Source organism: Aegilops tauschii, chromosome 4, assembly GCF_002575655.3.
Source record: "Aegilops tauschii subsp. strangulata cultivar AL8/78 chromosome 4, Aet v6.0, whole genome shotgun sequence".
NCBI classification, from domain to species: domain Eukaryota; kingdom Viridiplantae; phylum Streptophyta; class Magnoliopsida; order Poales; family Poaceae; genus Aegilops; species Aegilops tauschii.
The window spans coordinates 426,353,517-426,365,919 of record NC_053038.3 but is presented as its reverse complement, the minus strand read 5'-3'; the positions used below and the strand labels follow the sequence as shown (position 1 = coordinate 426,365,919).

The window sequence follows — 12,403 nt, the reverse complement described above, 5'->3', positions numbered from 1 at the left end:
TTTCCTAGGGCCTATCCATCACCATCTTCTGCAACCATAGCCAGCGCCATCGCAGGGCTTGGTTCAGAAGCCGCAGGTTGAGCACGCCCAGCCCACCGAGAGGCTTCGGGGAGCAGACAATTTGCCAAGCCACAAGACAGCACCCTCCCCTGGCATCCTCGAGCCCGTGCCAGAAGAAGCACCTTCGCAGCCTGTCGATGCATTTGAAGAACCACGGGGGGAGGTCCAGCGCCATCAGGTGAAAGATAGGCATCATCGTGAGCTTGCAGTTCACCAGCGTCAGTCTGCCCGCCCGACAGAGAAGGCCGACCTTCCATGTAGGTAGCTGGGCTGCAATCCTGTCCACAAGCGGTTGGAGCTCTGTGCGGGTCAGGGCACGCAGCGATAGGGGAAGGCCAAGGTATGTGATTGGCAGCTCCTTGACGGCACAGCCGGCCGCCTGAACAATGTCCTGCACATCCTCCACACTGCAGCTGATCAAGGATATGGAGCTCTTCGCGAAGTTGCAGCGCAGACCCATGGCCTCGCGGAAGCATTCTAGGATTCCCTTTGCCACATCCATCTCGGCGGCCAATGGTCTGAGCGGGAGGATGGCGTCGTCTCCTCCACTTTTCTGAACATGGCAGTAAGAACATCCATGACGATGATGAACAGCATTGGAGACACCGGATCCCCTTGGCGCGGCCCTTTTCCGTGCCAGAAACTTTCGCTGGCCGAGCCGTTGACGAGCACCTGGGTACTTGCCGTCGAGAGGAGAGTGGACATCCGTCTGATCCACCTTGGGCCAAATCCACGATGCGACAACACCTCAAGGAGGAATGGCCATGAGACGCTATCAAATGCTTTGGCGATGTCGATTTTGAAGATGATAGCCGGCGCTCGCTTGCGGTGGAGGGTGCGGATGGATTGTTGCACAAGCATGAAGTTGTCCAGAATATACCTTCCGGAGATGAACGCACTCTGATTGCGGTCTACCAACTTAGGGATCAGCGGGGCGAGCTCAGTCGACAAGGCTTTGGCAAGGATTCTGGCGAAGCTATGAATGAGGCTTATGGGCCTGAAGTCTTTGATGTCAATGGCGCTCTCCACTTTTGGCAACAGAACGATGAAGGCCTCGTTTAGCCTGTCCAGCCCCCTGCCATCCGTGTCGTCGAAAGCGTGCACCGCCTTCATTACCGCCTCCTTGATAATGGCCCAACATGTCTGGTAGAATCTCGTGGTGAAGCCATCCGGGCCCGGGGCCTTGTCAGGCTGCATGTCCCTTATAGTGTTCCAGATTAGGGTTTCGGACAGTGAGGTCTCGAGCGCCGCAGTGTCAACCGCCGGCAGCTCAAGAGCAGCCAGACGGAGCGTGTGCTGCCGCAGCACCGGCCTGCCCAGTAGGCCCGCGTAGAAGTCCCCAGCCATCTCGCACATGCCCGCCCTCGATGTCGCCTCCGCCGCTCCGTTCTTCAGCCTGAAGATGTGGTTTCTCCTGCGCCGCTGGCTCGCGAAGATCTTGAAAAATGCCTCGCTTGCCTCCCCAGCCTTCAGCCACAAAATGCGCGATTTCTGTCGGGCAATAGTCCGCTGTAGGGACGCCAGCCCGAGCACCTTCTTCTTGAGCTACTTGCGGAGCCATGTTTCTCCGCTCGACAGAGGCCTTGAGTCCATCGCCTGATCGAAGCACGGGATGAGCTCGTTTGCCAGCAACATCTGCTCCTTGATGTTGCCAACCTTGGCCTGGTTCCACCTGGCCAGCACCTTTGCAGTGGCCTTTAGACGCAAAAAAAGATCCACGAAGGGGTTGGCCTTCGGAGGCAGCGAGTTCCAACTCCTTGCCACGACATCATGGAACCCGGAAAGAGAAGGCCAGTAGCTCTGGAAGTGGAACCGCGATTTGCGATGGAACGAGACGTTGGTTGACATGAGTAACGGGCAGTGATCGGAGATGGAGGAGGACAAGGCTTGCAACAGGTGCCCTGGGTGCCCGGAGTCCCAATCTGCCGTGGAGAACCAGCGGTCGATTTTTTCCAGGGTAGGGCGATTCCTCTCGTTGCTCCACGTATAGCGCCGTCCAATGAGACATGCTTCCTTGAGCTCCATATTGTTTAGGAAGCGCCGAAAGCGCCCTATCATGCGCCTGTTGATCAAGTTGTTGTTTTTGTCTGCCGCTTCAACAATGAGATTGAATCTCCCGCCACTGCCCAAGGCCCCGCACACAAGCCGCCCTGATAGCCCGGAGCTCATCAAGGAACAGAGGTTTCAACGTGTCGTCGCTTGGGTCGTAAACTGCGGTAAGTGTCCATTGGTTTCCCTCCCCAAAAACCATCTCCACCATGACAGAAAATTGATCGATCCGGAACGCGGGCACTGTGGCCACCGTGGAGTCCCATGCGACGATGATTCCGCCGGCCGTGCCATGTGCAGGAAGGGCGACGAACGCGTCAAATTTTAGCCCCAACAGCGAGTGGATCACGCGCTGATCCACCCTCTCCAGCTTGGATTCCAAAAGGCACACTACCGACACCGATGCGTCATCCACCAAGCTTCTCATGGCAGCCCCTCTAGCTGTGTTGTTGAGACCCCGCACGTTGCACACAATAATATTATGATTTGCAATCTCCATTACAAGGCCTACATTCCACCAAGCCGACCCTCTAGGATTCTAGAGACAGCGAGGACTCCTCAAGGGGGACGTCTAGGGAGAAAAGCCTCGCCAGGGCGTCGATGCGTTGTTGAGGCAGCGGCCTCCGAAACAGCTGCGCATACTTCTGCAAACAGTCCACCGGCGGCTCATTCTCTATCTCACAGATGCCCATCTTGGACATCAAGACCCGTTGGGCCCGCTTGATGTATGACGACGGCAAGGACTTGGCACTCTGTTGCAATCTTGCACTGCGGCGGCAAAGCTCGTCCGGAATGATTGGCCGCTTGCGCCGGCCACGCTACACGTCAAGGAGCGGCAGAAGGGGGGCATGTATGTGTTCACGAATCTGCGTTAGGACCTGCTCGAGCACGGTAGGCGGGGTAGACGGGCTGGTTGCAGCAGCCCGAGCGGGGGGAACCAGCATATGGGGTGACGCAGCAGCTCCGCTGGGAGGATCAAATGGGTTGCTGCATGGGGGTGTAGCCGGGTGGGCCAGGCCTGCATGGGTGCTTATTGGTGAAAGATCATGTGGGTCCGCCTGGGGGGAGCAGTGCGCATGCAGCGGGGATACCGAGGCCTCAAAAGCGAGGCCAAGGTCAACTGAGAGACGGACCCCACCCGAACCAGTGCTCCGAACCGACCAGGAGGCCGACCAGGAGGCAGCAGAGGCATCCCGTGAGCGCGCACGCGCCCCTGCCGAACTGCCACGTAGGGCAGCAATCATACTGCCCACCTTCGCGGATTGGATGGACGAGCCGCTGCACGCAGAGGGGGAGCGGCCGCCATCCATCAGATCCATAACATCCACCGATGCATGGCACGAGGCGGGCCCGGGGTCAGCCCGTACCCGCGATTCCTGGGACCAGCCCCCAGAGTCCACTATGGTCAAAGCCCGCATGGTCTCAGCAGGCCCCATAGCAGCGCAGTCTGGCGTGCCCATGGAGCCAGCCCCACAAGGCGTGGTGTCACCACCTTCAGCGCCGGCGAGTGCATGCCGGCGATGGTGCGGCGCCGCGTCCACCTTTCCGGCGTAGGAGCGCCGGACATATCCACCGTTGGACTCCACTACGCGCCTCGCAGAAAAGCCATCCCCCTCCATCCAGCGGCCTGACGAGCCAGCATCGGGGCCATGGCCGTCATCAGACGGCGGGGAAGGTGGCGGAGGCGGCCGTGGCGAAGAGGGAGGCTGCGGTGGGCGAGGCGCCGCCGGGAGGTCGCCCACCCGACGGATTTCGATGGGATCGCAGAGTGCCGGCACGGGCCCGAGAGAACACCCGCGGTCGGCTCCGCGCCGCCGGCGCGGGAGGCAGGGCCGGCTCCTCCACGAAGAGGAGCTTGCGGGACGGAATGCGGCAGATGTCCGCCGTGCGAAGCCAGACGCGGAAGTGAGACATGTCGTTGCGGCTCGACGTTTCCTCCGCCACGTCCACCACGTATCCATAGCCGTCTAAGATGACGTCCGCCGTCCGCCGCGTCCACGCATTGGCCGGCACGCCGATGAGGTCAAGCGGGACGAGGAAGGGGAGATTTACCGCCGTGGCCTGCGCCTGCCGAATCCAGGGCCGGAGCGACAGCGAGAACCCAGGGTCGTCCGCCCGACCACGGTCCGCCATGCGCTGTCGTAGGTGAATGGAGTCGCAAAGCACCAGAAAGTCCTCTGGGAAGAAGGCACGGATGGACATGGACGCCGGCCCGACGTCGAACGCGGCATGAAGGGCCTTCGCCGCACTGGCCAGATCCACCGCAGGGCGGTTCCCGACGATGGAGACCACGACCGCGCGCGCGAGCTCCGCCTCCAGCCGCTCCATCTCCTCAGAGCGCTCTAGATAGCAGCAGGACGGCTCCTCCACCTTCCCCGCCCAGCGACGACCAAGACACGGGCGGAAACGGAGAGGAGACACGCTGCCGACGAGCATGCGGCCTGGGGGAGCTGCCACCGGACGAGGAGCCACGCCGCAGCGGGCAGTCCCTGGAGCTGTGCCCGGCGCCATCGCAGCGAACGCACTTGGTCGGGTTCGTGCACTCCCGCAAGATGTGGTCATCCTCCCCGCAGTTGTAGCAACAGCCGAAGAAGCGCGCCGGCATCCGCGAGTGCGGCGGCGGCCTAGGGGCCGGAAGGGTGCGCGCGGACGCGCCGGGCGAGCACGCTCCCGGCGCCCCCGCTTCGTCCGCCACGGCGCGTCTCCGGCCGCAGGCACCGACGGGCCACTCGGCCCCAGGGGGCCCAAGGCGGAGCCCACCACCGGCACCAGCAGCGAGCGCAGGGGGGCGCGTCGGGGGGAGCTGGAGCTGGATCCACCGGATCCCGAAAGGGCCACGCGCTCATCCATGGCGCGGGGGCGGAGGGAGGGAAGGTTAGGAGGAAGGGAGGGGGAGGGGGTGGCTGCCGGCACCGGAGAGGCGACCGGCAGGAGCAGTGGCCGCCGGCGCCGGAGTGGCGCACGGCGCAGCTAGCGAGAGCGGGAGCTAGCGAGAGCGAAAAAACTCATCCAGTGCTTTCTGGAACGGCCGTCCAGAAAGTTTGTATGACTTTACTCTGGAGACGACATTATTAATATGTGCTGGGAGTTTCAAGTAAGTGATGAGTAACAAAGATGGCAATGTGAAATAGTACATGAGCAGTCGGGAGTTTCAAGAAGTAGAAGCACCTTTTTTTAATTTTACGGAGGCTACAATATTTTGAAATATCGGTTAAACTTGGCTTCTCCATGACTGCCCCCGTAGGCTGATAATGTAGTACAGATAAAAGAAAACTCTATTTTCCTACACCTTTTCAATTAGCAATGACATACATTTCTTTGTGTGGTGATAGAAAAAGAATCCAAATTCCCTCTAATGACCGAAATCTAAAATACTGTAAACATGTTTCTCTCTGCAATCGACATCAAAGGATCATTTATCAGAAGATGAAATGAGGAAATTAATAATAGATGATTTGGTGGAAAGAAACAACATTCAGTTACATAGTTTGCAGGCTCCTTTGATCCATCGCTTGTGTGCAAGCATCAAACCTGTGAGGCTCTGAATGCCAGATGCTGCTCCCGTGCGTCCTTTGGTGGTTCATGACGAACTGGAGGGAGAACACTTGCAACTGCGATTGGGCCGGAGAGGCAACGGGGACGGCGCCGTGCGACAGAGGAGCATGTGAGCACAACACGTCAAGCAGGACAATGGTACGTGTTGCTTGAGAGGCGGCGGGCAAGGCACAGAGCAAGATTTGGTGGAGAGGGGAAGGGATCCATACCACAAAAACTGAAGTTTGAGGCGGAGGATGCAGAGGACCAGCAGCGCGTTGAGGTGGAGATCTGGCGGCGCGTCGAGGCGGAGGTTGCGGCGCGTAGCACCTCCTCAGCCGCCGCCAGGCCTCTCCTTCTTCTTTGCTCTCCCCCTCTCCCAAAGATGCGCCGCTGTCTCGGTCGGCTTGACCCGCAGCCATTGGTGACCCGTCCCGCGAGGAAGCCGCCACCACCCAGCCCCTCGCTCGTGCGGAGCGCACGGGTTGTTTCCCGTGTATATACTGTGCCTTTTTTCCCGTCGCCCAACAAATGCATGGGCAGATGACAGAGTTTTCGTCCGCCATCTGAAACCGCTAAACAAACTTTTGATGAGAATTAATTGTTATATTATCAGTTATATCTAAATGAGTTGGCCTAATCGTGAGGCTCTAATTGGTCGGGATGTTATTTAGAAGCTAGGTTGGGTGCGTTTAGCGATGAATATGTTTGCTTGTTTAATAGTAGTAGAGATTAAACAAAGTAATTAGGAGGCACACCCTAGGTCAAGGCCCATGTTGCCTCAGGTCTGGCTTTGATTGATTCTAAGGATTGATGATTACACCCGGAAGCACAAACCCTAGCTGCCGCCTCCTCTCCTACCCTTTCCAGGTGCTGCTAGAGGACGTGCCGGGGGGTGGGGAGGGGGCAACGTGACCCAGGCGTTGGAGCTTGGACGCTGGGGCGACGGTCCCGAGTGCCTTAGGTGACCGTTGTACTGCCGTGCTACGTGGGCGGCAGGGGATGGCTCGAGTGGCTGCATGAAGTAGTGGGTCTTCGACGCGCGGATTTGGCAATGGTGGATCAGGGGTTGGTCGATGGTGGCAGCGGTGAAGCGACGATGGTGACGCGAACACGTGCAAGGGTGGGTCGAGGGGGTGCAACTACAACTTGTCTTCCGATGTTGTCGATGTCAGCCTCCTCGCATAGTTTCTGGAGCACGTGTGCTCCATATAGCACCAACCACGTTCAGTTCTCTCCATTTTGTAGCAGTCATATGCACATAGATTTGATTGCATGCTAATATCCACACCAAGGGTAACGTGAGTGGCTGTCATCGGGCATGAAAGCCATGGAACAGTTTCAATTTCAATTCCCCGTGACCATGGTATATGGGTGCCCCGTCATGCAGCTTCATCTTCTTCAACAATGGGTGGCGGCAACATATGGTGTATTCAGCTTGGTGGTGCTCTTGGAGCACCAATTCTCGAGCTCCGGGGGTGAAAACCGTAGGTCCAACCTTCAATAGTTGCACTGGAAATGGTGGTGTCTTACGCATCGTGTCATTGTTGAAGGCATTGCTTTGGACTCTGCTTAGACGTGCTCTTCAGGGTGAAATGTTGGTGTTTCACTAGAATTGGACCACGGTTCGATGGTGTTTAAGAGTCGTTACCTTCTTCGAGGCGTTGTGTTTGGAGATCCTTTCTCATAGCTAGTGTGTGGCCAGGCGTTGCTATTGCAAGTCATTGGTTGTGTTGGCTTTGTTTGGTTTCCTTCTTATTCTATATTTTTTTTGACTATGTGCATCCTTGAGGTCTCGACCAGTTCTTGATATTGTATTGTCGCGTAGGCTGATGTAGTTGGTATCATCTTGTCCTTTGTCCAAAAAGTACAACTTATGTGTAAAATGTGCGCAATTTGTATCATTATTTTTTAATTGTTTTTATTTCTTTTCTTCTTAAAAGGTAATACCAATGCCACTAATTTATTCTTACTTGACAAACTTTCTGTTTGTTTTCTACAATTTTATTTATTTTCATTTTTGTCTTGTCTCTTACTAGCTATCAGGTTTGGTTGATGTTATGTTTTGACCAGGCCGAATTATCTGGTGGGCTTATGTTTTTACTTTATTTTAGTATATGTTTTTGTTTATTGATGCTTACTAGATTTTTATTTGATGTTTTTTCTTTTAAATTTGTGTATGCGGTGACAGTTTTTTTGCGGGGACAACTTCGGATCTATTCATCAACAGTCAATGTATTAGAAAGAATACCAGAAGTAACAAAAAATAACATCAATGCCTGAAGACCACATAGTGACGACTATAAGCACTGTAGCGAGCCGAAAACACGCTGTTGTCATCGCCCTCCCTCACAGAGCCGGGCAAACCTCATTGTAGTAGATAGTCGGGAAGTCGTTGTGCTAAGGCCCTACAGGACCAGGGCACCGGAATAGCAATCGTCGGTGATGAAGAGATTAATTAGTAGATCGGGTGGATCCAACCTATAGACACACGAGCACAGACGAATAAAGACTGGATCTAGGTGGATACACCGAAAATAAACGCTGATCGAATCCCGCGAGATCCGCCGAAGACAAACCTACACACAGCCTCCGATGATTAACACCATCGGAACGGGGGATAAACGGGGAAAACCTTATTCCATCTTTAAAGAGACACCCCCGTATGGGATGGCAGTTTGATGTTGCACTTGCGCAATATTATTTAATTTAATTTAATAAACTTAAAATAAACTTATTTTTGTAAATTATTGTATTCTTGAATTATTATTATTAATGTTTTTGGTAAGGACAGTGGGTGGAGTTTTGACGGCGCGCGACGGGTGATTGTGGACGGACTTGGCGGCTTCTTGGGTCAAATTTGTGACGCTTAATCCGAGGTTGCTAATTGCAACCGATGACGTACGTGGGAGTAAATTGCACAGAAGTACCACAATTGGGGCATTGGAAGCAGATTGGTACCAAGTTTGGTAATTTTTACATGTCAGTACCAAGTCTGGGGCTAGACGTTACAAAAAGGTCTAAATCGCGTATAAACGCGTATTGACAGTGTATCTGACCGGCAGGGCCCGCCTGTCAGCTGCTGACGTGGCATTTTTTTGCAGAAAACCCCCTCACGGTGCCGCCCGCTCTGGATCGAGGGGAGTCGGGGCCATGGTCGGTGGGTCGGTCGGGGCCATGGTGAAGCTGGCGACGGCGAGGGAGGCGCGGCTGTACGGGCAGGCGCTGGCGGTGCGGCGGTGGGAGTACATCAACGCCGACGCGTACATGTTCGGCACCCTGCTCCTGGCCGCGGGGCTCGCGGCGCTGTGCGCGTCCGAGGGCGGCGTCGGCGCCACGGACGCCGGGCTCGCCGTGGCTGGCGTGGCGCTGGCGGTGGTGGCGGCCGTGAACGCGCACGACCTGGGCGCGCACCTCGCCGGCGTGGACTGCCACGTCGGGCTCGCCCGGTTCGACCCCCAGCTCGGCATCGTCGAGTTCCTCGCGCCCGCGCTCCATGCCGCAGGCTGCGTCCTCGCCATCGTCAGCCTCGCGCTGCAGCTCTTCTCCCAGGTTCGTGAGTGTCGACCGTCGGCAAACGCATGGCCGCCGATCACCGCCGGTGACTAACTACTGCTCGTTGTGTGTTTCTGCTGATGGTCTGAACAGGGCGACAAGCTGGAGAGGCGCGCCGCGGCCCCCGCTTGCGCCGGAGCTGCCCCTGCTCGCACCGCCGCGGCATCTGCTCGTGTCGCCGTGGCCTCTACTCGCGCCTTCCCTCTCCGCCGCGGCCTCTCCTCGCGTCGTGGCCTCTCCCCCCTCCGCTGCAGCAGCTCGAACCCCAGCAGCCGACCGCGCCTTCCCTCGCCGTCGGCCAGATCCCCCGCCCGGCGCCGTCCCCCTTCCCCCCTCCTCCAGCGACCTCCCCCTTACCATCAACCCACTCAGCCGCCGCCATGGATCCCTTTCTGTCTCCTCCCTCTTTCACTCGTGGGGATGACGGGAACCAAGGCGGCGCGTTGAGAGAGAGAGCGCTTCGGATGAGAGAGAGCTTCGGATGAGAGAGAGAGAGAGAAGAAAAAATGGAAGGAGGAAGAGAAGGAGAGAGGCAGGGTGCGGGGACGGCCTGGTCCTGGTCGCCGGTGGTGGTGCTCCGGTGGCCGGCCGGCGGCGCGGCGAGGAGGAGGCCAGGGCGGGGCGGGGGTTACGGGAGGCGAAGGAGCACGAGCTCGAGGGGCTCCTCCCCTCGATCCAGATCGGGCGCCGCCGCGCGTGAGGACGAAGGAGGTGCGGGGGGTTTCTGCAAAAAAAATGCCACATCAGCAGCTGACAGGCGGGCCCTGCCGGTCAGATACACGGTCAATACACGTTTATACGCGATTTAGACCTTTTTGTAACGTCTAGCCCGAGACTTGGTACTGACACGTAAAAATTACCAAACTTGGTACCAATCTGCTTCCAATGCCCCAATTGTGGTACTTCTGTGTAATTTACTCCGTGCGTGGAAACTAAGTTCTTTTTTGCGCAACTATAGAGTTTTATTCATGGATCATAGGGTTACAATCGAGTGGCAATATATCCTCACAACATCAAGGACATCTGCTCATCCACACCGCAGTACACGACTCCGTACGGCTATAACTTGCCATACAATCTGCTACCCTATTTTGAGCTCTGCTGATTTTTTGAGGAATAAACTCCCTACCAATTATCGTCGCCTTGATTCAGCTACCAAGTGTCCATAAGCTCAATGATACTAATTATCACCAACAAGTATTGAGAGAACCTCTAAGGAATTCGCTTGGACCATCACTAGACGATTCGTATATTGTGCAGCAAGGGCCATACGTTCCATAAGCGCATGTATTTTGTGGCACCCCGGCTCAGAGAGACCGAAACGCACCGTATTCTAGCCCAGAGATCAAGTCTTTTGGAATACGGCACTGCTTGGCATAGAACAAATAAGCACTTTATTACAAATGATACGGATACAAGGGTTCCGATATAACAGGGAATTACATCGGCACGGCAACATTACGCCTGCAAGGGTTGCTCTATGCAAGAAGCAGAACAAATCATAGTAGCGGAATAACTTCTAGCAGCGGAACAATGACGACAACGATGGACTCCACTCCGCAGGGACTCTGGCTGGAACGCTTATCCTAGCTCGCAAACTCAGGATCCACGGCAAACAAGCAAGCAGACAAGGCATGACCTGCAAACTGGCATGACACGCCAGGTCGGTATGTTGAATGTACTTGCAAGCTCGCAGCAACCAAAGCAATCAAGACAAACAACAGCATGGCATTAACATGTTACTTAGCAATGTTGAACATGATACTATCAGAACACATAGCATGGACATGGTGAACAAAATAGCACTAGAACAATATCAGATAAGCATGGCATGAGCATATGATGATACTAGCATGCAACATGTTAACAATTTCATGCACCAAATTACTCTGCTCGGGGTTACCTCGTAACCGCCACATGTATCACTTACCATCATGGTCATCACACGACCACCTCAGGATCAAATCAAGCTTGGTATTAACAATACCATAGTAATCATTATATGACCACAAGGAGCATGATCCTTACCCGGGATCATCACATGACACCACAACCATGAACCAGCTTCGGTATCCACGATACCACTGTGATCCTCTCACGATCACATGAAGATCAACCAACTTCTTTCCTCATCGAACCAGGGTTATAATTAAGCAGGTTATTATTTCTGTTGACTCATAGTGTGACCTACTACGAACTGGGCCCTTATCCGCGGGCACGGCTATTGATAGATTAAACACTTTGCAGAGATTAGTACATTGTACCCACACTACGGAACCCAAGGCCTCGTACTCCCATTCGGGTGGACCAACGGCGTTCCGACAAAACCGATCTACTGCATGACACTCTCCCGGCCACTCCGACCAACTCCCCTTTGGGCTAAGTCATGGGTGTCCCCGATGTCACCTCGTGACACCCAACGGCCACTGTCGTGGCAAAACAAAAACGGTCCCAAACGGGGACATGTGCACATAACCAAACTCGGGCTCACAAGGTTATTGCCGCCTACCAGGCCAGGGTAGCACGCGCACCTAACCTTCCCTAGTTGGAGGCACCGGCAAGAGGCATAACCTAGTTAGGACCTTCCCATACAGGCAAGTGTGGCTGCACTCGTCAGCTCGTCTCGATGGCACTATGACTCAGCCAACATATGTTCAAGTTCGATTAATGTCCGGTTAAACTTGAATGGTGATGAGCTGAGTCACAATAACATGATAAACAATAATGCACATGAACATGATATCAACATGAACATGGGTGGGAACCATAACCGAAGCATTAACATCAACAATAATAAAGCACTTAGTCTACTTGATGCAGATGAACATGGCATAGCGATGATCATGCATAACACATGTACTTGCATAACGGACGATAATCATGCATCAAATGAAGATCACTATTACCAACATGTACTACTAGCAAGCATGACATATGAGAATAATACTAGCAAGAAACCATATGCTAACAGGGTGCATAAGAACATAGTATGATGATAAGCATGGATCCACAAGCATAACCGAAACAGTAATAGCAGTAGTACTGAGCAAACAATTATTAAATATTCAAGTGGAAACCATGGCTACTACAAATCCATCATGCAAGTGGATGTCGTGGCTTGCCTGGGGATGAAGGATACACCGGGAAGAAGTGCGGAAGAATCGCGGAAAGATTCGCCGGAAACAATTCTCTGCCGGAGGGGGCT

General features: G+C 54.9%; 3 protein-coding genes across 3 annotated transcripts; 1 reads left to right on the top strand and 2 right to left on the bottom strand.

Moving 5' to 3' along the window:
• Nucleotides 1-1,598: 1,598 nt before the first annotated feature.
• LOC109731635 (uncharacterized) lies at nt 1,599-6,145 on the bottom strand. Its single transcript, XM_045227924.2, has 2 exons — nt 5,874-6,145; nt 1,599-5,720 (listed from the first exon to the last, which is right to left on the bottom strand). Exon 2 carries the CDS (start codon nt 4,957-4,959, stop codon nt 3,769-3,771), a length of 1,191 nt encoding a protein of 396 aa, XP_045083859.1. The 5' UTR covers nt 4,960-5,720; nt 5,874-6,145; the 3' UTR covers nt 1,599-3,768.
• Nucleotides 1,606-2,085, bottom strand: LOC141021930 (uncharacterized). The gene has a single exon (XM_073497788.1). The coding sequence runs from the start codon at nt 2,083-2,085 to the stop codon at nt 1,606-1,608; it is 480 nt and encodes a 159-aa protein (XP_073353889.1).
• A 2,659-nt stretch (nt 6,146-8,804) lies between the features above and the next one.
• On the top strand, nt 8,805-9,645 carry LOC109731659 (uncharacterized). Its single transcript, XM_020290828.3, has 2 exons — nt 8,805-9,195; nt 9,292-9,645. Exons 1-2 carry the CDS (start codon nt 8,821-8,823, stop codon nt 9,643-9,645), a joined length of 729 nt encoding a protein of 242 aa, XP_020146417.1. The 5' UTR covers nt 8,805-8,820.
• The last annotated feature ends 2,758 nt before the right edge of the window (nt 9,646-12,403 follow it).